This window comes from Salmo salar, chromosome 15, assembly GCF_965601325.2.
Source record: "Salmo salar chromosome 15, fSalSal1, whole genome shotgun sequence".
NCBI lineage: Eukaryota > Metazoa > Chordata > Actinopteri > Salmoniformes > Salmonidae > Salmo > Salmo salar.
In genome coordinates, this window is record NC_138305.1 from 3,143,379 (window position 1) to 3,171,368 (window position 27,990).

At 41.4% G+C, this 27,990-nt stretch overlaps 1 protein-coding gene across 4 annotated transcripts in view; it reads left to right on the forward strand.

Moving 5' to 3' along the window:
• Positions 1-4,147: 4,147 nt before the first annotated feature.
• tjp2b (tight junction protein 2b (zona occludens 2)) overlaps positions 4,148-27,990 on the forward strand; it is a 302,522-nt gene continuing 278,679 nt past the window's right edge. Inside the window, exons 1-3 of one of the 4 annotated variants that reach the window (XM_082961546.1) lie at positions 4,148-4,344; positions 17,851-17,927; positions 18,019-18,195. In XM_082961546.1, the coding sequence (XP_082817672.1) occupies positions 18,112-18,195 (84 nt within the window). In that variant the 5' untranslated portion in view covers positions 4,148-4,344; positions 17,851-17,927; positions 18,019-18,111. Of the gene's footprint in view, positions 4,345-17,850; positions 17,928-18,018; positions 18,196-18,396; positions 18,546-27,990 lie in introns of those variants that run through there. The other 3 variants (XM_082961550.1, XM_082961549.1, XM_082961548.1) reach the window with 3 other exon arrangements.

Consider the following 27,990-nt stretch of genomic DNA (forward strand, 5'->3'; position numbering starts at 1 on the left):
TCATTCTTTCCTTTACACGGATCAGTCGTCCTGGTCCCTTTGCAGAAAAACAGCCCCAAAGCATGATGTTTCCACCCCCATGCTTCACAGTAGGTATGGTGTTCTTTGGATGCAACTCAGCATTCTTTGTCCTCCAAACACGACGAGTTTAGTTTTTACCAAAAAGTTATATTTTGGTTTCATCTGACCATATGACATTCTCCCAATCCTCTTCTGGATCATCCAAATGCTCTCTAGCAATCTTCAGACGGGCCTGGACATGTACTGGCTTAAGCAGGGGGACACATCTGGCACTGCAGGATTTGAGTCCCTGGCGGCGTAGTGTGTTACTGATGGTAGGCTTTGTTACTTTGGTCCCAGCTCTCTGCAGGTCATTCACTAGGTCCCCCCGTGTGGTTCTGGGATTTTTGCTCACCGTTTTTGTGATAATTTTGACCCCCCGGGGTGAGATCTTTCGTGGAGCCCCAGATCGAGGGAGATTATCAGTGGTCTTGTATGTCTTCCATTTCCTAATAATTGCTCCCACAGTTGATTTCTTCAAACCAAGCTGCTTACCTATTGCAGATTCAGTCTTCCCAGCCTGGTGCAGGTCTACAATTTTGTTTCTGGTGTCCTTTGACAGCTCTTTGGTCTTGGCCATAGTGGAGTTTGGAGTGTGACTGTTTGAGGTTGTGGACAGGTGTCTTTTATACTGATAACAAGTTCAAACAGGTGCCATTAATACAGGTAACAAGTGGAGGACAGAGGAGCCTCTTAAAGAAGAAGTTACAGGTCTGTGAGAGCCAGAAATCTTGCTTGTTTGTAGGTGACCAAATACTTATTTTCCACCATAATTTGCAAATAAATTCATAACAAATCCTACAATGTGATTTTCTGGATTTTTTTTTCTCATTTTGTCTGTCATAGCTGACATGTACCTCTGATGAAAATTACAGGCCTCTCTCATCTTTTTAATTGGGAGAACTTGCACAATTGGTGGCTGACTAAATACTTTTTCCCCCCACTGTATGTGCGTAAGTAGGGGGTGAGCATAAAATGAATGTCTTTGTATAATGGACTTCAGAACGTTCTCTGAATAAACTGTACAGACCATTTTGCAGAAGCTGAGTCTTTGCCTAATTATTATTAACCCAGTGTCTTACAAACCTTGGGGATTAGTCAAAGCTTATTGATTGTTAGTTATTATCATTGGGATAGAAAATTCTTCTGACAGTATGTTATTGTGTGTTTGTATGCATGTGTCTGTTCCTATGTTTGTGTTGCTTCACAGTCCCCGCTGTTCTATAAGGTGTATTTTTATCTGTTTTTGAAATCTAATTTTACTGCTTGCATCAGTTACTTAATGTGGAATAGAGTTCCATGTTGTCATGGCTCTATGTAGTACTGTGCGCCTCCCATTGTCTGTTCTGGACTTGGGGACTGTGAAGAGACCTCTGGTGGCATGTCTTGTGGGGTATGCATGGGTGTCCGAGCTGTGTGCCAGTAGTTCAAACAGACAGCTCGGTGCATTTAACATGTCAATACCTCTCACAAATACAAGTAGTGATAAAGTCAATCTCTCCTCCACTTTGAGCCAGGAGAAATGTACATGCATATTATTCATGTTAGCTCTCTGTGAACATCCAAGGGCCAGCCGTGCTGCCCTGTTCTGTACCAATTGCAATTTTTCTAAAAACTGTAGTCCAGGTGCAACAAAATTAGGGCCTGTAGGACCTACCTTGTTGATAGTGCTGTTACGAATGCAGAGCAGCTCTTTATTATAGACAGACTTCTCCCCTTCCTCGTTACTGTTGTATCAATATGTTTTGACCATGACAGTTGCAATCCAGGGTTACTCCAAGCTGTTTAGTCTCCTCAACTTGCTCAATTTCCACATTAATCATTACAAGATTTAGTTGAGGTTTAGGGTTTAGTAGTGACTGATTTGTCCCAAATACAATGCTTTTAGTTTTTGAAATATTAGGACTAACTTATTCCTTGCCACACATTTCTGAAACTAACTGCAGCTCTTTGTTAAGTGTCGCTGTGGTAGCTGACATGTATAGTGTTGAGTCATCTGCATACATAGACACACTGGCTTTACTCAAAGCCAGTGGCATGTTGTTAGTAAAGATTGAAAGAGGCCTAGACAGCTTCCCTGGGGAATTCCTGATTCTACCTGGATTTTGTTGGAGAGACTTCCATTAAAGAACACCCTCTGAGTTCTGTTAGACAGGTAACTCTTTATCCACAATATAACAGGGGGTGTAAAGCCATAACACATGAGTTTTTCCAGCCACAGACTATGATCGATAACGTCAAAAGCCGCACTGAAGTCTAACAACACAGCACAATCTTTGTATCATCAATTTCTCTCAGCCAATCATCAGTATATTTGGGTAAGTGCTTGTTGAATGTCCTTCCCTATAAGCATGCTGAAAGTCTGTTGTCAATTTGTTTACTATAAAATAGCATTGTATCTGGTCAAACACTATTTTTTCCAAAAGTTTCCAAAGGGTTACAGACTGATTGGGCGGCTGTTTGAGCCAGTTAAGGGGGCTTTACTATTGTTAGGTAGGGGAATAACTTTTGCTTCCCTCCAGGTGTCACGAATCCCACCGAAGGTGGCTCCCCTGCCTGCTCGGGCGGCGCTCGGCGGTCGTCGTCGCCGACCTACTAGCCGCCGCTGATCCTTTTTTCTTTTTCGTTTGGTTTGTCTTATTGGTTGCACCTGTTCCTCATTTGTCTTTTGATTTTGGTTATTTAAGCCGGGTTAGCCCGCCCAGTGTTGTGCGGGATTATTTAGCGTCAGGTTGTGTTTTGTATTTGGATGTGCTGGCGATCTACTACTGTTCTATTTTCATGCATGCTGTGCACCTGTTGTTTGGGCACTTTGCATTTTTCACGCCCGTTGTGTTGGCGTCGATCGTGTTGTGTTTTTATTGAATAAACACACAGTTCCTCACCTCTGCTCTCTGCGCCTGACTCCTACCACCACTCCTAGCAACGACTGACACCAGGCCTGAGAGCACACACTTTATGGTAGGCTTAAATTGAAGATATAAGTGGCAATATCGTCCCCTATTATCCTAATTTTCTATCCAAATTGTCAGACCCCAGTGGTTTGTCATTGGTGATAGACAACAATAATTGTTTCACATCTTCCACACTTACTTTACGGAATTCAAAATTACAATGCTTGTCTTTTATAATTTGGTCAGATATACTTGGATGTGCAGTGTCAGCGTTTGTTAATGGCATGTCATGCCTAAGTTTTCTAATCTTGCCAATGAAAAAATCATAAAAGTAGTTGGCAATATCAGTGGGTTTTGTGATGAGCCATCTGATTCAATGAATGAGGGAGCAGAGTTTGCCTTTTTGCCCAAAATTTTATTTAAGGTGCTCCAAAGCTCATATTCCAGGAAGGCCCCATTATCATCCTGTTGGATGTTTTGATAGGAAGCATTTAAAGGTGCTTATAGTCTCATAGAATCCTTATTCAGTTCAAGACGCCTGGTCAAATGTTTTATTTCTTCATGTAGAGTAATATCCCTTTCTTTAGCTGCATCAAGTTCAATACATTTTTCACAAATTGAGGTATCCATCGGACATTTACCCGTGACAACAACAAACGTGGCAGATTATAAATTTAATAGCACGCGAGTCCCCAGCAGATTCAAACAAATTTTCACTGCTGCACGCCAACAGTCCAAAGGAACAAACATTTCCCGCCTCTGCCGGGGACTTAGATGCTCCCTCCATGGCCGCGGACGCCCCCACCAGCCCACCCGCACAACTATATTGTTGTCTGTCTCTCGTTGAATGTGAAGAGCGATAGAGAAGCGCATGGGGGCCGGTGATGTCTGGGTCGGTTGTCAGTGGCAGGTCACCGGCTTTCGGTGTGTATCAGCGGTGTGTATCAACGTGTTTATTTTTTTTATGCTTCACAACCCTAACCGGAATGTAGGTAGCAGCCATCTTGAAATGAGGTCAGTGGCTCAATTCTTAAAGCTTTAACAAGAGCAAGGTATTGTGTTTCATTTCAAAACAGCATAACATTTTGTAAAAGCACACATACACAATCCATGTCTCAAGGCTTAAAAATCCTTCTTTAACCTGTCTCGTTTAACCTGTCTTTGGATCACTATTGGCAGTAAGCGAACGAGTGATGTGCGTTTGGAGCAATACTGGCTGTATCCAAGGCTCAGCCAATCGTTCACATAACAGAATGCAGCACGCGACTGAAGAGAGAAGAGACATACAACTTGCTAGGTACAGCATCAGCGTGCACTCTGGAAAGACAGCTGAGAGTGGAAAGGCAGTTTGCCAGTTACAGCACCGCGTCCCCTGAACGATAATGAAGAGGTAGGTGAGAAGCCTGACGACGGGGGGTGAGAAGGTGATGAAGCATACTTCATGAGCTGTAACCCGAAAAACAACTGACATTTGGAAATTTTGAAGTGAGGGAGCAAGTGTGGTGAAACAAGAATTGTTAGCATTGTTAAGTATCTTGCTAGCTGGATCAAATTATCCGTTAGCTAGCCAGAGAACTGTTGAGCAACATTAGCCAACTTAGCTGATCAAATAATTGAGTTCATGGTGTGAAAATTAGCTGGCTAATTAAGTCAGACAGCTAGTTAACGTGACAACATCAGATGAGCTAACGTTAGTAACCTAACCAATTCACTATAGTATTAACTGCTATACGACTCCTTGCCATTCCTCAAGTTATAACGTTAGTTGCTTACTGGACCCTGGCAATCTGTGTGAAATGTTAGTTAGTTCATGAGCTAATGAACTAACTACTATCTATGAAGTAATATTTTCCCTCTACAGTATGTGGTTAATTTTCAGAATGAGAGAATTAGGTGAAAATGAGGCGTTGCTTGTTAAACAAGTGGATTCAGGGATGAAGTGTAGCTGGACCTGGGCCTGCCTTAATAAACTGGATGCCGCTATAGAGGTGAAGGAACACCACACACTTTTCCTCTTTCTCACTTTTTCAATACAGTGGATAAAAAGGGGTATGCCAGGTGTACTCTCTGCCTTAAAGAGATCAATTATACCAACAACAGGTCTCATGCTCTGCTGCTGTCACATTGTAGAACAGATGTCCACAGGCAGAGCGTGTACAATGTAATAATGTGCAGTCTAGCCCAAAGATATTGTTTTGTTGTGTTGAACTTGACATACTGGAACACTTGTTTGTGAGTGAGGGGGGATTATTAAACGTTGTACTCAGTGAATGTTATTTTTCTTTGTGCACTTGATCAATGTCTACTATAGTGGCCACTATAATAGAGCAAACATAGAATGCCTGTTTCATTCTAGTTCTACTTTAAGATGTATTTTTCCCAAGTCCAATATTTAGATGTGTGTGGTCACAAGCGTTCTATTATAAAGGCTGTCATGGCTAACTGCTATATTAGTGTATTGTGTTTTTTCTCAAGACTTGTGTCATTTGCAGTAAAGGCTAGGCAACAAATAACATTGGATTCCTTTCCTTATATTTTTTTAGCTGTGAGTTCACATGAACCACTTTTTATTTTACACACACAGACTGATCATGTAGATCATATTCTTTGTTGTTTAATTAGTTCAAATCTGCATTTCAAAAAGGGATCCAGCCTAAGCCACTAGAAAGTAGCATTTTAAAGCTGATATTTTTTATTTCATTTTATCTCCCCTACCAGGGATATTTGGAATGTTTCAATGCAACAAAAAAAAGGTGTCACCTTTTTGGGCCCTCACCAGTTTGCATCCCTGGCATTTACGTTTCGAAATGTCACCTGGTGTATTCGACTATTCTAACTACCTGACTGAGTTCATAAAATATATATATATTTTTATTATTTAAAAAAATTGTAGTTACGGCTCTGGCGCGAGTTGGAATATATGGGCCTCTATGTAGTTCTTTGCATAGAAATCATTCAGAATTTATATGGTTCTTTGTGTGATTAGTGACCAGCTATGAAAAAAAAACTTCTGAAATACTTAAAAAATAGCTACGGCAGGATTTTATTTTGCTATAAATCACAACTCGCACATGTGCTCATACTTTACTTTTGTGGTTTGCACGTCTCTATTTTTAGCCACGTAATGCGAGTGAAACGGTCGCACTAGAGCCCTGAAATTCACTCACAAGCCAGATTTCTCTATGTGAATATTCAAAAATCCTCATTAAGGAAATATGTGCGTTGTATCACCACTGGTGTGTTTCCACCAAACTGACTTGTTGCTGATAGAAAATCAGCGCGTGATGACAGAGCACACAACATTTTCTTTTTTGCTTAAGTTTTCATGTACGGAATAAAAATCTAAAATTCTATGTGTTTCCATTGCATTTTAAACTCTAGCGATTAGTTTTGTCACAAAAAAAAAATGTTTTGTTAGCAAATGGGCCTACACTGGTCTTGGCACTTGCGCTCTAGCTAACAGTTTGCACACACAGTGCGGGTAGGCTAGTCAACATGATGACATTATTATGGATAAGAGCAAGAATATTTGTTTTTGCCAAATGGCAGTCGAGCATCGATCATCATGTCACCAGAATAAGACCCTCGATATTTATTAGAAAGGAGCATCAAGCTCATCACCGTGCACTTTCACCACCCTGTGAAGTTCATCATCACTTATTTCATCTGTAACCTAATAAACTGCATGGTTTCCTGAGTCGTAGTGGAAGGACCACACACCATATCATTGCGTGACTCCAAGTTAACTTCGATATGATGGTTATTATATCAATATTTGCCATTATTTTCCATATAATTAATTTTACCAGCACAAAAAGATCCCACCATGTCGAACGAACAAATGATCTGTCAGCATTTACAAAAATGTACCGAAACTTCCTGTTTCCATCACAATTGATGTGTTTATGTTTTATATATGGTATGACTTTACTCGCATAAAAACTGGATGGAAACATGGTTACAGAGACTAAGAAGGAGCTCTCCCCCTCCATGTAAAGACATTTGACTGCAACCAACCAGTCACACTGCCCACAGTAACAGGGAGGCGGGACAGACAGCAGACTGTCAAACCAGCAGTTTCCCCCTGTCATCGCTCGCTTTGTGGCTGACAGTCGCCTGTCTAATTAATAGATTGCTATAAGATGCATATCGTTCATTCTAGCGGGAGAGTGCATGAATTACTTTTTTTGGGACTAGTGATTTGAAAAGTAGCCTAGTTAATTTAAGTGGAAAAGGTAGCCGATCTGTAATCGTCTGTTTAGCCGACATCCGGCACTAGTGGAAAACACTGTAAAACCATGTGCCGTAATTTCCGGACTATTAAGCGCACCTGAATATAAGCCGCACCCACTGAATTAAAAAAATAATATTATTTTGAACATAAATAAGCGGCACATGTCTATAAGCCGCAGGTGCCTACCGGTACATTGAAACAAATTAACTTTACACAGGCTTTAACGAAACACGGCTTGTAACAAAAATAAATAGGCTTTAACGAAACACGGCTTGTAACAAAAAATAAAAAATTAGCAGTAAACAGTAGCCTACCAAGAAAGTCATTGGTCACTATCTTCCTCCTCCTGTGCACTGAAACCACTGAAGTCATCTCCTTCGGTGTCGGAGTTGAATAGCCTCAGAATTGCTTCATCCGATATTGGATCGTTTTCATTGTCGCTCCCGTCACTGTTTGACCTTAACCCGTTCGGCAATTTCATTGGTCTAATGAAAGCTTCATGCCGCCAAAAAACTGAGCACGTCACAGAATGTGTATTTTTGAAGATTTTTTTTTTTTAAGCGGGACAAATCCATATATTAGCCGCGTCATTGTTTAAGCCGTGAGGTTCAAAGCGTGGGAAAAAAGTTGCGGCTTATAGTCCGGAATTTACGGTAATTCTCTCCTGTCTGTCTGTAATTCTTTCATGTCTGTCTGTCTGTCTGTCTGTCTGTCTGTCTGTCTGTCTGTCTGTCTGTCTGTCTGTCTGTCTGTCTGTCTGTCTGTCTGTCTGTCTGTCTGTCTGTCTGTCTGTCTGTCTGTCTGTCTAATTTTCTCCTGTCTGCAATTCTTTCCTGTCTGCCTTTCTGTACTTCTCTCTTGTCTGCCTGTCTGTACTTCTCCCCTGTCTGCCTGTCTGTACTTCTCTCCTGTCTGCCTGTCTGTAATTCTCTCCTGCATGCCTGTCTGTAATTCTCTCCTGCATGCCTGTCTGTAATTCTCTCCTGCATGCCTGTCTGTAATTCTCTCCTGCTTGTCTGTACTTCTCTCTTGTCTGTCTGTAATTCTCTCCTGTCTGCCTGTCTGTAATTCTCTCCTGTCTGCCTGTCTGTAATTCTCTCGTGTCTGCATGTCTGTACTTCTCTCCTGTCTGCCTGCCTGTCTGTAATTCTCTTCTACCAGTTTTGTAACCAACTTCACATAACCCCCCAGAAGAAAGGCACACGGACACCCACACTTCAGGTTGACTTGGTTTTTATCTGCAGTAAAAGATATCAAACAGTGATGACAGGCATTGACAGGACGGTCACAGCCACACATTCACTGGTTAGGTAGGACACAAGATATATTTTAGATAGGAGCAACAGTAATGACACATACCCTCAATGTGAAGCGATATTAATCCATAAAGACAGAGCACAAGTACAACCCTTATATATAAACCTTTTACGGTAGTAAGAAAATAATCATTCACTTAATATTTCAATAAGTCACCTGCTAGCAAATCACCTGCTGGCAATAGCTAGCGTGACATTGTAGTGCAGTGACCAACGGTGCTAGTTAGCTCGTCATTAACATGGCTAGCTAAGTCAGCAAAAAACTTGGTTAACTTGCTGAAATAGGTTTTCAATACATTAACAGCAAAATAAATATATACATAGCCACATTCGCTATTGACAATCAGTGTCGTCAAAGAGTGTTCACGCCTGTCAAACCCATATTTATTGGAACCTCTGGTTTCTCACCGGGAAATACATTTCTTTGAAGTTTAATGTTAGTGTTATTGTCCATGTCAATGTCACGGTGGTTCGATAAAGACATTTCCTGGCCCTGGAGTCATCCTGATGCATCACACGGTTGGCTGCTTCCTAAACGGCACTCTATTCCCTATAGTGCACTTATGCAAAAAACAAAAAATGGTGCACTACATAAGGAATAGGGTGCTGTTTGGGATACATCAGAAGATTGAGTCAGTCTCGTCCATGTATGACTGTTGATGTTGACACATGGTTGTAATGTGGTTATACTGCTATCAGATTAGATTACAGTCTCTGGATTATCTTCAATCAACATCTACAACTACAGACTGAGATCCTCCTCGAATATAAACACAAGCACACATTGGACGACACATTGGACGGACAGATCTGTAACGCCATGTTTGCAGTGCATGTTCCTTCCTGTATGTTAAAAAAATTACAAAAAATGTGTTTGTTATTCAATGGCAAGTACTGTGCAACATCTGTGTGTCATTAGATTAGGCCCATTTTTATACATGTTTTATTTAACCTTTATTTAACTAGGCAAGTCAGTTAAGAACAAATTCTTATTTACAATGACGGCTTACACCGGCCAAACCCGGATGATGCTGGGCCAATTGTGGGCCGCCCTATGGGACTCCCGATCACGGCCGGATGTGATACAGCCTGGATGACTTGATAGTTGTGACATAACTGTGCCAGAATCAGTGTAATCAATTGTTATTATTTGTACATGCATTTAGGCCTACTGTATGGTAGTAGTATTGTGGTCAGTTATGCATTTAGGCCTACTGTATAGTAGTAGTATTGTTATACTGTGGTATGTTATGCATTTAGGCCTACTGTATAGTAGTAGTATTGTTGTATTGTGGTATGTTATGCATTTAGGCCTACTGTATAGTAGTAGTATTGTTGTATTGTGATATGTTATGGCATTTAGGCCTACTGTATGGTAGTAGTAGTATAGTATTGTGGTATGTTATGCATTTAGGCCTACTGTATAGTAGTAGTATTGTTGTATTGTGGTATGTTATGGCATTTAGGCCTACTGTATGGTAGTAGTAGTATAGTATTGTGGTATGTTATGGCATTTAGGCCTACTGTATAGTAGTAGTATTGTTATACTGTGGTATGTTATGCATTTAGGTCTACTGTATAGTAGTAGTATTGTTGTATTGTGGTATGTTATGCATTTAGGCCTACTGTATAGTAGTAGTATTGTTGTATTGTGATATGTTATGGCATTTAGGCCTACTGTATGGTAGTAGTAGTATAGTATTGTGGTATGTTATGCATTTAGGCCTACTGTATAGTAGTAGTATTGTTGTATTGTGGTATGTTATGCATTTAGGCCTACTGTATGGTAGTAGTAGTATAGTATTGTGGTATGTTATGGCATTTAGGCCTACTGTATAGTAGTAGTATTGTTGTATTGTGGTATGTTATGGCATTTAGGCCTACTGTATAGTAGTAGTATTGTTATACTGTGGTATGTTACGCATTTAGGCCTACTGTATAGTAGTAGTATTGTTGTATTGTGGTATGTTATGCATTTAGGCCTACTGTATAGTAGTAGTATTGTTGTATTGTGATATGTTATGGCATTTAGGCCTACTGTATGGTAGTAGTATTGTTGTATTGTGATATGTTATGGCATTTAGGCCTACTGTATGGTAGTAGTAGTATAGTATTGTGGTATGTTATGGCATTTAAGCCTACTGTATGGTAGTAGTATTGTTGTATTGTGATATGTTATGGCATTTAGGCCTACTGTATGGTAGTAGTAGTATAGTATTGTGGTATGTTATGCATTTAGGCCTACTGTATAGTAGTAGTATTGTTGCATTGTGGTATGTTATGCATTTAGGCCTACTGTATAGTAGTAGTATTGTTGTATTGTGGTATGTTATGCATTTAGGCCTACTGTATAGTAGTAGTATTGTTGTATTGTGGTATGTTATGGCATTTAGGCCTACTGTATGGTAGTAGTAGTATAGTATTGTGGTATGTTATGGCATTTAGGCCTACTGTATAGTAGTAGTATTGTTGTATTGTGGTATGTTATGGCATTTAGGCCTACTGTATAGTAGTAGTATTGTTATACTGTGGTATGTTACGCATTTAGGCCTACTGTATAGTAGTAGTATTGTTGTATTGTGGTATGTTATGCATTTAGGCCTACTGTATAGTAGTAGTATTGTTGTATTGTGATATGTTATGGCATTTAGGCCTACTGTATGGTAGTAGTAGTATAGTATTGTGGTATGTTATGCATTTAGGCCTACTGTATAGTAGTAGTATTGTTGTATTGTGGTATGTTATGGCATTTAGGCCTACTGTATGGTAGTAGTAGTATAGTAGTGTGGTATGTTATGCATTTAGGCCTACTGTATAGTAGTAGTATTGTTGTATTGTGGTATGTTATGCATTTAGGCCTACTGTATAGTAGTAGTATAGTATTGTGGTATGTTATGCATTTAGGCCTACTGTATAGTAGTAGTATTGTTGTATTGTGGTATGTTATGGCATTTAGGCCTACTGTATAGTAGTAGTATTGTTGTATTGTGGTATGTTATTGCATTTAGGCCTACTGTATAGTAGTAGTATTGTTGTATTGTGGTATGTTATGCATTTAGGCCTACTGTATAGTAGTAGTATTGTGGTATGTTATGGCATTTAGGCCTACTGTATAGTAGTAGTATTGTTGTATTGTGGTATGTTATGGCATTTAGGCCTACTGTATAGTAGTAGTATTGTTGTATTGTGGTATGTTATGGCATTTAGGCCTACTGTATAGTAGTAGTATTGTTGTATTGTGGTATGTTATGCATTTAGGCCTACTGTATAGTAGTAGTATTGTTGTATTGTGGTATGTTATGGCATTTAGGCCTACTGTATAGTAGTTGTATTGTTGTATTGTGGTATGTTATGGCATTTAGGACTACTGTATGGTAGTAGTATTGTTGTATTGTGGTATGTTATGGCATTTAGGCCTACTGTATGGTAGTAGTAGTATAGTATTGTGGTATGTTATGCATTTAGGCCTACTGTATAGTAGTAGTATTGTTGTATTGTGGTATGTTATGGCATTTAGGTCTACTGTATAGTAGTAGTATTGTTGTATTGTGGTATGTTATGGCATTTAAGCCTACTGTATGGTAGTAGTATTGTTGTATTGTGGTATGTTATGGCATTTAGGCCTACTGTATGGTAGTAGTAGTATAGTATTGTGGTATGTTATGCATTTAGGCCTACTGTATAGTAGTAGTATTGTTGTATTGTGGTATGTTATGGCATTTAGGCCTACTGTATAGTAGTAGTATTGTTGTATTGTGGTATGTTATGGCATTTAAGCCTACTGTATGGTAGTAGTATTGTTGTATTGTGGTATGTTATGGCATTTAGGCCTACTGTATGGTAGTAGTAGTATAGTATTGTGGTATGTTATGCATTTAGGCCTACTGTATAGTAGTAGTATTGTTGTATTGTGGTATGTTATGGCATTTAGGCCTACTGTATGGTAGTAGTAGTATAGTATTGTGGTATGTTATGCATTTAGGCCTACTGTATAGTAGTAGTATTGTTGTATTGTGGTATGTTATGGCATTTAGGCCTACTGTATAGTAGTAGTATTGTTGTATTGTGGTATGTTATGGCATTTAAGCCTACTGTATGGTAGTAGTATTGTTGTATTGTGGTATGTTATGGCATTTAGGCCTACTGTATGGTAGTAGTAGTATAGTATTGTGGTATGTTATGCATTTAGGCCTACTGTATAGTAGTAGTATTGTTGTATTGTGGTATGTTATGGCATTTAGGCCTACTGTATGGTAGTAGTAGTATAGTATTGTGGTATGTTATGCATTTAGGCCTACTGTATAGTAGTAGTATTGTTGTATTGTGGTATGTTATGGCATTTAGGCCTACTGTATAGTAGTAGTATTGTTGTATTGTGGTATGTTATGCATTTAGGCCTACTGTATAGTAGTAGTATAGTATTGTGGTATGTTATGCATTTAGGCCTACTGTATAGTAGTAGTATTGTTGTATTGTGGTATGTTATGGCATTTAGGCCTACTGTATAGTAGTAGTATTGTTGTATTGTGGTATGTTATTGCATTTAGGCCTACTGTATAGTAGTAGTATTGTTGTATTGTGGTATGTTATGCATTTAGGCCTACTGTATAGTAGTAGTATTGTGGTATGTTATGGCATTTAGGCCTACTGTATAGTAGTAGTATTGTTGTATTGTGGTATGTTATGGCATTTAGGCCTACTGTATAGTAGTAGTATTGTTGTATTGTGGTATGTTATGCATTTAGGCCTACTGTATAGTAGTAGTATTGTTGTATTGTGGTATGTTATGGCATTTAGGCCTACTGTATAGTAGTTGTATTGTTGTATTGTGGTATGTTATGGCATTTAGGACTACTGTATGGTAGTAGTATTGTTGTATTGTGGTATGTTATGGCATTTAGGCCTACTGTATGGTAGTAGTAGTATAGTATTGTGGTATGTTATGCATTTAGGCCTACTGTATAGTAGTAGTATTGTTGTATTGTGGTATGTTATGGCATTTAGGTCTACTGTATAGTAGTAGTATTGTTGTATTGTGGTATGTTATGGCATTTAAGCCTACTGTATGGTAGTAGTATTGTTGTATTGTGGTATGTTATGGCATTTAGGCCTACTGTATGGTAGTAGTAGTATAGTATTGTGGTATGTTATGCATTTAGGCCTACTGTATAGTAGTAGTATTGTTGTATTGTGGTATGTTATGGCATTTAGGCCTACTGTATAGTAGTAGTATTGTTGTATTGTGGTATGTTATGGCATTTAAGCCTACTGTATGGTAGTAGTATTGTTGTATTGTGGTATGTTATGGCATTTAGGCCTACTGTATGGTAGTAGTAGTATAGTATTGTGGTATGTTATGCATTTAGGCCTACTGTATAGTAGTAGTATTGTTGTATTGTGGTATGTTATGGCATTTAGGCCTACTGTATGGTAGTAGTAGTATAGTATTGTGGTATGTTATGCATTTAGGCCTACTGTATAGTAGTAGTATTGTTGTATTGTGGTATGTTATGGCATTTAGGCCTACTGTATAGTAGTAGTATTGTTGTATTGTGGTATGTTATGGCATTTAAGCCTACTGTATGGTAGTAGTATTGTTGTATTGTGGTATGTTATGGCATTTAGGCCTACTGTATGGTAGTAGTAGTATAGTATTGTGGTATGTTATGCATTTAGGCCTACTGTATAGTAGTAGTATTGTTGTATTGTGGTATGTTATGGCATTTAGGCCTACTGTATAGTAGTAGTATTGTTGTATTGTGGTATGTTATGGCATTTAAGCCTACTGTATGGTAGTAGTATTGTTGTATTGTGGTATGTTATGGCATTTAGGCCTACTGTATGGTAGTAGTAGTATAGTATTGTGGTATGTTATGCATTTAGGCCTACTGTATAGTAGTAGTATTGTTGTATTGTGGTATGTTATGGCATTTAGGCCTACTGTATAGTAGTAGTATTGTTGTATTGTGGTATGTTATGGCATTTAGGCCTACTTGTCATGAAGTCGGTCCCTCTCCTTGTTCGGGCGGCGGTCGACGTCATCGGCTTTCTAGCCACCGTCGATCCACTTTTTATTTTCCATTTGTTCTGTCTTTGTCTTACACACCTGGCTTCACTCAACCAATTACTTGTTTATTATTTAACCCTCTGTTCCCCATGTTGTGTTTGTGAGTGATTGTTTATTGTAATTCGGTCCGTCTTTGTGGGCTCGTGATGCTACTTTGTAAATGTGTCTTTTTGAGTAAAGTACGTTGATTACTCATATTTGCTGTCCTGCGCCTGACTCTCTACACCAGCTACACACAGGACCCTTTACTGTATAGTAGTAATATTGTTGTATTGTGGTATGTTATGCATTTAGGCCTACTGTATAGTAGTAGTATTGTTGTATTGTGGTATGTTATGCATTTAGGCCTACTGTATAGTAGTAGTATTGTTGTATTGTGATATGTTATGCATTTAGGCCTACTGTATAGTAGTAGTATTGTTGTATTGTGGTATGTTATGCATTTAGGCCTACTGTATAGTAGTAGTAGTATTGTGGTATGTTATGTTATTCCCTGTGGCTCAGTTGGTAGAGCATGGTGATTGCAATACCAGCATGGTGTGTGCAACGCCAGGGTTGTGGGTTCGATTCCCACGGGGGGCCAGTACAAAGATGAAATGTATGCATTCACTACTGTAAGTTGCTCTGGATAAGAGCGTCTGCTAAATGACTAAAATGTAAAAATGTTATGGCATTTAGGCCTACTGTATAGTAGTTGTATTGTGGTATGTTATGCTTTTAGGCCTACTGTATAGTAGTAGTATTGTTGTATTGTGGTATGTTATGCATTTAGGCCTACTGTATAGTAATAGTTGTATAGTATTATGGTATGTTATGCTTTTAGGCCTACTGTATAGTAGTAGTATTGTTGTATTGTGGTATGTTATGCATATAGGCCTACTGTATAGTAATAGTAGTATAGTATTGTGGTATGTTATGGCATTTAGGCCTACTGTATAGTAGTAGTATTGTTGTATTGTGGTATGTTATGCATTTAGGCCTACTGTGTAGTAGTAGTATTGTTGTATGTTATGCATTTAGGCCTACTGTATAGTAGTAGTAGTATAGTGGTATGTTATGTATTTAAGCCTACTGTATAGTAGTAGTATTGCTGTATTGTGGTATGTTTTGAATTTAGGCCTACTGTATAGTAGTAGTATAGTATTGTGGTATGTTATGCATTTAGGCCTACTGTATAGTAGTAGTATTGTTGTATTGTGGTATGTTATGCATTTAGGCCTACTGTATAGTAGTAGTATTGTTGTATTGTGGTATGTTATGCATTTAGGCCTACTGAATAGTAGTAGTATTGCCGTATTGTGGTATGTTATGCATTTAGGCCTACTGTATAGTAGTTTTATTGTGGTATGTTATGCATTTAGGCCTACTGTATAGTAGTATTAAAGTATTGTGGATTGTTATGGATTTAGGACTAATGTATAGTATTAGTAATATAGTACTGTGGTAGGCCTACTGTATAGTAGTAGTATTGCTGTATTGTTGTATGTTATGCATTTAGGCCTACTGTATAGTAATAGTAGTATAGTATTGTGGTATGTTATGCATTTAGGCCTACTGTATAGTAATAGTTTATAGTATTGTGGTATGTTGTGCATTTAGCCTACTGTATAGTAATAGTAGTATAGTATTGTGGTATGTTATGCATTTAGGTCCTACTGTATAGTAGTAGTATTGTGGTATGTTATGCATTTAGGCCTACTGTATAGTAATAGTTTATAGTATTGTGGTATGTTATGCATTTAGGCCTACTGTATAGTAATAGTTTATAGTATTGTGGTATGTTATGCATTTAGGCCTACTGTATAGTAATAGTTTATAGTATTGTGGTATGTTATGCATTTAGGCCTACTGTATAGTAGTAGTATTGTTGTATTGTGGTATGTTATGGCATTTAGGCCTACTGTATAGTAGTAGTATTGTGGTATGTTATGCATTTAGGCCTACTGTATAGTAATAGTTTATAGTATTGTGGTATGTTATGCATTTAGGCCTACTGTATAGTAATAATTTATAGTATTGTGGTATGTTATGCATTTAGGCCTACTGTGTAGTAGTAGTATTGTTGTATGTTATGCATTTAGGCCTACTGTATAGTAGTAGTAGTATAGTGGTATGTTATGTATTTAAGCCTACTGTATAGTAGTAGTATTGCTGTATTGTGGTATGTTTTGAATTTAGGCCTACTGTATAGTAGTAGTATAGTATTGTGGTATGTTATGCATTTAGACCTACTGTATAGTAGTAGTATTGTTGTATTGTGGTATGTTATGCATTTAGGCCTACTGTATAGTAGTAGTATTGTTGTATTGTGGTATGTTATGCATTTAGGCCTACTGTATAGTAGTAGTATTGCCGTATTGTGGTATGTTATGCATTTAGGCCTACTGTATAGTAGTTTTATTGTGGTATGTTATGCATTTAGGCCTACTGTATAGTAGTAGTATAGTATTGTGGTATGTTATGCATTTAGGCCTACTGTATAGTAGTAGTAATATAGTATTGTGGTAGGCCTACTGTATAGTAGTAGTATTGCTGTATTGTGGTATGTTATGCATTTAGGCCTACTGTATAGTAATAGTAGTATAGTATTGTGGTATGTTATGCATTTAGGCCTACTGTATAGTAATAGTTTATAGTATTGTGGTATGTTGTGCATTTAGGCCTACTGTATAGTAATAGTAGTATAGTATTGTGGTATGTTATGCATTTAGGCCTACTGTATAGTAGTAGTATTGTGGTATGTTATGCATTTAGGCCTACTGTATAGTAATAGTTTATAGTATTGTGGTATGTTATGCATTTAGGCCTACTGTATAGTAATAGTTTATAGTATTGTGGTATGTTATGCATTTAGGCCTACTGTATAGTAATAGTTTATAGTATTGTGGTATGTTATGCATTTAGGCCTACTGTATAGTAGTAGTATTGTTGTATTGTGGTATGTTATGGCATTTAGGCCTACTGTATAGTAGTAGTATTGTGGTATGTTATGCATTTAGGCCTACTGTATAGTAATAGTTTATAGTATTGTGGTATGTTATGCATTTAGGCCTACTGTATAGTAATAGTTTATAGTATTGTGGTATGTTATGCATTTAGGCCTACTGTATAGTAATAGTTTATAGTATTGTGGTATGTTATGCATTTAGGCCTACTGTATAGTAATAGTTTATAGTATTGTGGTATGTTATGCATTTAGGCCTACTGTACACGTTTGTTATGTACAGTTAACTATAATCATTAACAGACAGTGATGCCTAGATTTGCTTTGATTTGCAGATGGTGACGAGCCTGCAGCAACACCACCAACATGTCACCGACATCACACCATAAATAGCTGCTAGAAACTGAGGGATGTAAGTTTCCATGGGAACGATGTGGCGCTGGATTGAACACCTTTTGTCTGCAGCATGCCTTTTATGTTTCCTCTCTCTCTCCGTCTGAAAGACTCAGATATCAGCCCTGCGTCCTCCCTCTATAAAACAACCCACAGAACCGTCCAGAAAACCAGGTGCAACTCCGGCGCAGGGCGCATCCGAAATGAGAGTAGGCCTTCGACGCAGTGGACAGAGAAGCATTGCTCAACAAATTAAAGCCTGGAATGGATACGCGACTGTAAACAAGGTATGTAACATAGGCCGATGGTTCAGAATGTCATCACTTTTCTATTTGGAAAATAGATTTGTAGCATTTTAAAGGTGTTGTTTCACACTAGGCATTCTAGCAACATAAAGTAGACCTGCAGTTAACGCGGTTCCAATTCCAAGGCGTGAAAAATCTACAAACTATTGGAGTACGGGCGTGTGCTCACCTGTTTGTTGCCAACCCAGACACACCCATATGCACTTGTTTGACGCCTGCATACCTCGTGTGTAAATACAAGACGTCCTGTTTCCTGTTGTTTAGTTTATCAACCCGCTGATATCCTACTGAGGATATTTGTTACAGAAAAGAGGGGACAAACATCCTACAAGGTAAATAAACTTACCCTTCAACAATACTTGCTAGTTGAGTATTAAAGTACAGTATTGTACTGCTTTATGTATATCCTTTATGTCATTTTTATTGAAATCTCAAGTAGCAAGTAGACTGGGATCTGTGCAGTGGTTTGTTGTGAGTTTGTGTAGTTGTTACATTATGATATAGGCTTATCTATATCGAAGTTGTTTTATAGTTTTGAGTATTTGGTCAGGTATCTTTCCCACCATTACATGTTATAGAGTAGTTTCCCCTTTATAGTAGCCTACATCTCAACCAGTAGCCCAGTGAGAGTTATACAACGGACTCAGCTGGTCCCACTATAACCCCAGGAGACTGCTGGTCCCACTATTACCCCAGGAGACTGCTGGTCCCACTATAACCCCAGGAGACTGCTGCTCCCACTATTACCCCAGGAGACTGCTGCTCCCACTATAACCCCAGTAGACTGCTGCTCCCACTATAACCCCAGGAGACTGCTGCTCCCACTATAACCCCAGTAGACTGCTGCTCCCACTATAACCCCAGGAGACTGCTGGTCCCACTATAACCCCAGGAGACTGCTGCTCCCACTATAACCCCAGGAGACTGCTGGTCCCACTATAACCCCAGGAGACTGCTGCTCCCACTATTACCCCAGGAGACTGCTGGTCCCACTATAACCCCAGGAGACTGCTGCTCCCACTATTACCCCAGGAGACTGCTGCTCCCACTATAACCCCAGGACACTGCTGCTCCCACTATAACCCCAGGAGACTGCTGGTCCCACTATAACCCCAGGAGACTGCTGGTCCCACTATAACCACAGGAGACTGCAGGTCCCACTATAACCCCAGTAGACTGCTACTCCACTATAACCCCAGGAGACTGCTGGTCCCACTATAACCCCAGTAGACTGCTGGTCCCACTATAACCACAGCAGACTGCTGCTCCCACTATAACCCCAGTAGACTGCTGGTCCCACTATAACCCCAGTAGACTGCTGGTCCCACTATAACCCCAGGAGACTGCTGCTCCCACTATAACCCCAGTAGACTGCTGGTCCCACTATAACCCCAGGAGACTGCTGCTCCCACTATAACCCCAGTAGACTGCTGGTCCCACTATAACCCCAGGAGACTGCTGCTCCCACTATAACCCCAGTAGACTGCTGGTCCCACTATAACCCCAGGAGACTGCTGGTCCCACTATAACCCCAGTAGACTGCTTCTCCCACTATAACCCCAGGAGACTGCTGGTCCCACTATAACCCCAGGAGACTGCTGGTCCCACTATAACCCCAGGAGACTGCTGCTCCCACTATAACCCCAGGAGACTGCTGGTCCCACTATAACCCCAGGACACTGCTGCTCCCACTATAACCCCAGGAGACTGCTGCTCCCACTATAACCCCAGTAGACTGCTGGTCCCACTATAACCCCAGGAGAGTGCTGCTCCCACTATAACCCCAGGAGACTGCTGGTCCCACTATAACCCCAGGAGACTGCTGGTCCCACTATAACCCCAGTAGACTGCTGGTCCCACTATAACCCCAGTAGACTGCTGGTCCCACTATAACCCCAGGAGACTGCTGCTCCCACTATAACCCCAGTAGACTGCTGGTCCCACTATAACCCCAGGCGACTGCTGCTCCCACTATAACCCCAGGAGACTGCTGGTCCCACTATAACCCCAGGAGACTGCTGGTCCCACTATAACCCCAGTAGACTGCTACTCCACTATAACCCCAGGCGACTGCTGCTCCCACTATAACCCCAGGAGACTGCTGGTCCCACTATAACCCCAGGAGACTGCTGGTCCCACTATAACCCCAGGAGACTGCTGGTCCCACTATAACCCCAGGAGACTGCTGGTCCCACTATAACCCCAGTAGACTGCTGCTCCCACTATAACCCCAGTAGACTGCTGGTCCCACTATAATCCCAGGAGACTGCTGCTCCCACTATAACCCCAGTAGACTGCTGGTCCCACTATAACCCCAGTAGACTGCTGGTCCCACTATAACCCCAGGAGACTGCTGGTCCCACTATAACCCCAGTAGACTGCTTCTCCCACTATAACCCCAGGAGACTGCTGCTCCACTATAACCCAATGAGACTGCTGGTCCCACTATAACCCCAGGAGCCTGCTGGTCCCACTATAACCCCAGTAGACTGCTGGTCCCACTATAACCCCAGGAGACTGCTGCTCCCACTATAACCCCAGGAGACTGCTGCTCCCACTATAACCCCAGTAGACTGCTGGTCCCACTATAATCCCAGGAGACTGCTGCTCCCACTATAACCCCAGTAGACTGCTGGTCCCACTATAACCCCAGGAGACTGCTGCTCCCACTATAACCCCAGGAGACTGCTGGTCCCACTATAACCCCAGGCGACTGCTGGTCCCACTATAACCCCAGGCGACTGCTGCTCCCACTATAACCCCAGGAGACTGCTGGTCCCACTATAACCCCAGGAGACTGCTGGTCCCACTATAACCCCAGGAGACTGCTGGTCCCACTATAACCCCAGGAGACTGCTGGTCCCACTATAACCCCAGTAGACTGCTGGTCCCACTATAACCCCAGTAGACTGCTGGTCCCACTATAACCCCAGGAGACTGCTGGTCCCACTATAACCCCAGGAGACTGCTGGTCCCACTATAACCCCAGGAGACTGCTGCTCCCACTATAACCCCAGGAGACTGCTGCTCCCACTATAACCCCAGGAGACTGCTGCTCCCACTATAACCCCAGGACACTGCTGCTCCCACTATAACCCCAGGAGACTGCTGCTCCCACTATAACCCCAGGAGACTGCTGCTCCCACTATAACCCCAGGAGACTGCTGCTCCCACTATAACCCCAGGACACTGCTGCTCCCACTATAACCCCAGGAGACTGCTGCTCCCACTATAACCCCAGGAGACTGCTGGTCCCACTATAACCCCAGTAGACTGCTGGTCCCACTATAACCCCAGGAGACTGCTGGTCCCACTATAACCCCAGGAGACTGCTGGTCCCACTATAACCCCAGGAGACTGCTGCTCCCACTATAACCCCAGTAGACTGCTGGTCCCACTATAACCCCAGTAGACAGCTGGTCCCACTATAACCCCAGGAGACTGCTGCTCCCACTATAACCCCAGGAGACTGCTGGTCCCACTATAACCCCAGGAGACTTCTGCTCCCACTATAACCCCAGGAGACTGCTGGTCCCACTATAACCCCAGTAGACTGCTGGTCCCACTATAACCCCAGGAGACTGCTGCTCCCACTGTAACCCCAGGAGACTGCTGGTCCCACTATAACCCCAGGAGACTGCTGGTCCCACTATAACCCCAGGAGAGTGCTGCTCCCACTATAACCCCAGTAGACTGCTGGTCCCACTATAACCCCAGGACACTGCTGCTCCCACTATAACCCCAGGAGACTGCTGCTCCCACTATTACCCCAGGAGACTGCTGCTCCCACTATAACCCCAGGAGACTGCTGCTCCCACTATAACCCCAGGAGACTGCTGGTCCCACTATAACCACAGTAGACTGCTGCTGCTCCACTATAACCCCAGGAGACTGCTGGTGCTCCACTATAACCCCAGTAGACTGTTGTTGCTCCACTATAACCCCAGTAGACTGCTACTCCCACTATAACCCCAGGAGACTGTCGTAGCTCCACCCTAACCCCAGTAGACTGTTGTTGCTGCACTATAACCCCAGTAGACTGCTGTTGCTCCACTATAACCCCAGTAGACTGCTACTCCACTATAACCCCAGTAGACTGTTGTTGCTGCACTATAACCCCAGTAAACTGTTGTTGCTCCACTATAACCCCAGTAGACTGCTACTCCACTATAACCCCAGTAGATTGCTACTCCACTATAACCCCAGTAGACTGTTGTTGCTCCACTATAACCCCAGTAGACTGTTGTTGCTCCACTATAACCCCAGTAGACTGTTGTTGCTCCACTATAACCCCAGTAGACTGTTGTTGCTCCACTATAACCCCAGTAGACTGTTGTTGCTCCACTATAACCCCAGTAGACTGTTGTTGCTCCACTATAACCCCAGTAGACTGTTGTTGCTCCACTATAACCCCAGTAGACTGATGCTCCACTATAACCCCAGTAGACTGTTGTTGCTCCACTATAACCCCAGGAGACTGCTACTCCACTATAACCCCAGTAGATTGCTACTCCACTATAACCCCAGTAGACTGTTGTTGCTCCACTATAACCCCAGTAGACTGTTGTTGCTCCACTATAACCCCAGTAGACTGTTGTTGCTCCACTATAACCCTAGTAAACTGTTGTTGCTCCACTATAACCCCAGTAGAGTGCTACTCCACTATAACCCCAGGAGACTGCTACTCCACTATAACCCCAGTAGACTGTTGTTGCTCCACTATAACCCCAGTAGACTGTTGTTGCTCCACTATAACCCCAGGAGACTGTTGTTGCTCCACTATAACCCCAGTAGACTGCTGCTCCACTATAACCCCAGTAGACTGTTGTTGCTCCACTATAACCCCAGTAAACTGTTGTTGCTCCACTATAACCCCAGTAGACTGCTACTCCACTATAACCCCAGTAGATTGCTACTCCACTATAACCCCAGTAAACTGTTGTTGCTCCACTATGACCCCAGTAGACTGTTGTTGCTCCACTATAACCCCAGTAGACTGTTGCTCCACTATAACCCCAGTAGACTGTTGTTGCTCCACTATAACCCCAGGAGACTGGTACTCCACTATAACCCCAGGAGACTGCTACTCCACTATAACCCCAGTAGACTGTTGTTGCTGCACTATAACCCCAGTAAACTGTTGTTGCTCCACTATAACCCCAGTAGACTGCTACTCCACTATAACCCCAGTAGATTGCTACTCCACTATAACCCCAGTAGACTGTTGTTGCTCCACTATAACCCCAGTAGACTGTTGCTCCACTATAACCCCAGTAGACTGTTGTTTCTCCACTATAACCCCAGGAGACTGCTACTCCACTATAACCCCAAGAGACTGTTGTTGCTCCACTATAACCCCAGGAGACTGCTACTCCACTATAACCCCAGGAGACTGCTACTCCACTATAACCCCAGGAGACTGTTGTTGCTCCACTATAACCACAGGAGACTGTTGCTCCACTATAACCCCAGTAGACTGTTGTTGCTCCACTATAACCCCAGTAGACTGTTGTTGCTCCACTATAACCCCAGTAGACTGTTGCTCCACTATAACCCCAGTAGACTGTTGTTACTCCACTATAACCCCAGTAGACTGTTGTTGCTCCACTATAACCCCAGTAGACTGTTGTTGCTCCACTATGACCCCAGTAGACTGTTGTTGCTCCACTATAACCCCAGTAGACTGTTGTTGCTCCACTATAACCCCAGTAGACTGCTACTCCACTATAACCCCAGTAGACTGTTGTTGCTCCACTATAACCCCAGTAGACTGTTGTTGCTCCACTATAACCCCAGTAGACTGTTGTTGCTCCACTATAACCCCAGTAGACTGTTGTTGCTCCACTATGACCCTAGTAGACTGTTGTTGCTCCACTATAACCCCAGTAGACTGCTGCTCCACTATAACCCCAGTAGAAGCCGCACTGCTTCTTGACACACTGCTCGCTTAACCCGGAAGCCAGCCGCACCAATGTGTCGGAGAAAACACCGTCCAACTGACGACCGGGTCAGCTTGCAGGCGCCCGGCCCGCCACAAGGAGTCGCTAGAGCACAATGAGTCAAGGACACAGCCTTGGCTCAAACCCACAGAGGACGTTTTTGCAGAATTCTCAAATGGTGTTTGTCCCATTTTTTAAATGATTGGTTGGTGAGCGGACCCCAGACCTCACAACCATAAAGGGCAGTGGGTTCTGTAACTGATTCAATCATTTTTTGCCAGAGCCTAGTTGGGATGTTGAATTTTATGTTCCTTTTGACGGCATAGAAGGCTCTTCTTGTCTTTTCTCTCAAATTGTTCACAGCTTTGTGGAATTCTCTTTTTCTCTCTATCTTTCTCTCTCGCTCGCTCTCTCTCACTCTATCTGCCTCTTTCTCTCTCTCTCACACACTCTGCCTCTCTCTCTCAATTCAATTCAAGGGGCTTTATTGGCATGGGAAACATATGTTAACATTGCCTCTCTCTCGCTCGCTCTCTCTCCCTGTGTCTTTCTTTCTCACACACACTCTCTCTCTCTCTCGGATAGAATCTAAAGGGATAAGCGAGAGAGAGAGAAAATCAACATTTACTCAGCCCTTTGAAGACAAGAATGCATTAGTGTCACTGTCAAAGATGAGAAATTAATCTGTTCAATTCCTGGCGAATGAAGCAATTTGTCTCCATTTTCTCCAGCCCTGTGCCATCGCTAACCCTTCCTGTCATCTCCATAGATTAAATTCCTCAGTAGTTGGAGAAGAAAACTTGGCCTTTTTCCTTCTGGAGGAATTGAAGAAACTGAATGTTGTATCAGACTACTGTTTCAAGAGACAACTGTATGAGGTTGAATTGATGAAAGTTAGGATAAAAGGAAGGTGTCTACAGTCATGATAAGGGCATGCTGATTACTGTATCAGGAGACTACTGTATCAGGAGACTACTGTATCAGGAGGCTACTCTATTGGAAGACTACTGTATCAGACTACTGTATCAGGAGACTACTGTATCAGGAGACTACTGTATCAGGAGACTACTGTATCAGACTACTGTATCAGGAGACTACTGTATTGGAAGACTACTGTATTAGACTACTGTATCAGGAGACTACTGTATTAGACTACAGTATCAGGAGACTACTGTATTGGAAGAACACTGTATCAGACTACTGTATCAGGAGACTACTGTATTGGAATACTACTGTATCAGGAGACTACTGTATCAGGAGACTACTGTATCAGACTACTGAATCAGGAGACTACTGTATCAGGAGATTACTGTATCAGACTACTGTATTGGAAGACTACTGTATCAGAAGACTACTGTATTGGAATACTACTGTATCACGAGACTACTGTATCGGAATACTACTGTATCGGAATACTACTGTATCAGGAAACTACTGTATTGGAATACTACTGTATCATGAGACTACTGTATCAGAATACTACTGTATCATGAGACTACTCTATCAGAATACTACTGTATCAGGAGACTACTGTATCAGGAGACTACTGTATCAGACTACTGTATCAGGAGACTACTGTATCAAACTACTGTATCAGACTACTGTATTAGACTACTGTATCAGGAGACTACTGTATCAGGAGACTACTGTATCAGGAGGCTACTGTATCAGACTACTGTATCAGGAGACTACTGTATCAGACTACTGTATCCGACTACTGTAATAGGCTACTGTATTAGACTACTGTATCAGACTACTTTATCAGACTACTGTATCAGAAGACTACTGTATCAGACTACTGTATTAGGCTACTGTATCAGACTACTGTATCAGACTACTGTATTAGGCTACTGTATTAGACTACTGTATCAGACTACTGTATCAGACTACTGTATCAGAAGACTACTGTATCAGACTACTGTATTAGGCTACTGTATCAGACTACTGTATCAGGAGACTACTGTATCAGACTAGTGTATCAGAAGGCTACTGTATCAGACTACTGTATCAGGAGACTACTGTATCAGACTACTGTATCAGACTACTGTATTAGACTACTGTATCAGACTACTGTATCAGAAGACTACTGTATCAGGAGACTACTGTATCAGACTACTGTATCAGACTACTGTATTAGGCTACTGTATTAGACTACTGTATCAGACTACTGTATTAGGCTACTGTATTAGACTACTGTATCAGACTACTGTATCAGACTACTGTATCAGAAGACTACTGTATCAGACTACTGTATTAGGCTACTGTATCAGACTACTGTATCAGGAGACTACTGTATCAGACTACTGTATCAGAAGGCTACTGTATCAGACTACTGTATCAGGAGACTACTGTATCAGACTACTGTATCAGACTACTGTATTAGACTACTGTATCAGACTACTGTATCAGAAGACTACTGTATCAGACTACTGTATTAGGCTACTGTATCAGACTACTGTATCAGGAGACTACTGTATCAGACTACTGTATCAGAAGGTTACTGTATCAGACTACTGTATCAGGACACTACTGTATCAGACTACTGTATCAGACTACTGTATTAGACTACTGTATCAGACTACTGTATTAGGCTACTGTATCAGGAGACTACTGTATCAGGAGACTACTGTATTGGAAGACTACTGTATCAAGAGACTACTGTATCAGGAGACTACTGTATCAGACTACTGTATCAGGAGACTACTGTATTAGAAGGCTACTGTATCATTTACATTTTACATTTTAGTAATTTAGCAGACGCTCTTATCCAGAGCGACTTACAGTAGTGAATACAGTAGTGAATGCATACATTTCATACCTTTTTTTCTCCGTATCAGGAGGCTACTGTATCAGACTACTGTTTCAGACTACTGTATCAGGAGACTACTGTATCAGACTACTGTATTTGGAGACTACTATATCAGACTACTGTATCAGACTACTGTATCAGCAGACTACTCTATCAGGAGACAACTGCAGTACATTGAATTCCCACTAACCCTAATCTGATCCACTTTTTGCAGACAGTCACTACTGTTAGCAGATGTTTGTACTCGTTATGCAGATAAGGATCATTCATCTAAATTACTCAGTAATTAATGTTTTATTCCGCTGAAAATTGCATTCTGTAAATGCGCCTTACACTGGTATATTGTAGCATTGTGATTTTCCCATTTTACCCAATCCAAAGAAAGGAGATCTTATTTGGGAAAATAAGGAATGTTTTTGTTCTAAATAAATCTTAATTTTTATTCGGTAAACATTTGATCCTCCTGAATGTCGGTGAAAAATCAGGTGTGATAAGATCTTTGGTGACATAAAAGTCATGTTTGTTTGTTTTTCAAAAATGATTGTGAGGGTAATAGAACACACAGTATTAATAATAAGCCATCAATCATAGAGCTTTTCTACAAAGACCTTACAAACTTTGCACCAGTAAGGGGGAGTACAAGAAAAGCATGGGGTGGACAAACATGTAAAACAGGACTGAAACAAACTGTCATACCCCAGCAAAAACAAAAGGGAACCGAAAGACATGTTAGTACAAGGTTGGCCTACTAGAGAATGTTACACTGCTTGGCTTGGGAACGTCTCTCTCTCTCCATCTCTCTCTGTTTCTCACCATCTCTGTCTCTCTCTCCTTCTCTCTCTTTCTCACCATCTCTGTCTCTGTCTCTCTCTCTCTGTCGGTCTCTCTCTTTGACTCTTTCTCGGTCCCTCTCTCTCTCCCTCTCCCTCTCTCTCTCTCTCTCTCTCTCTCTCTCTCTCTCTCTCTCTCGGTCTCTCTCTCACTCTCTCTCCCTCCCCCTCTCTCTCTCTCCCTCTCTCTCCCTCTCTT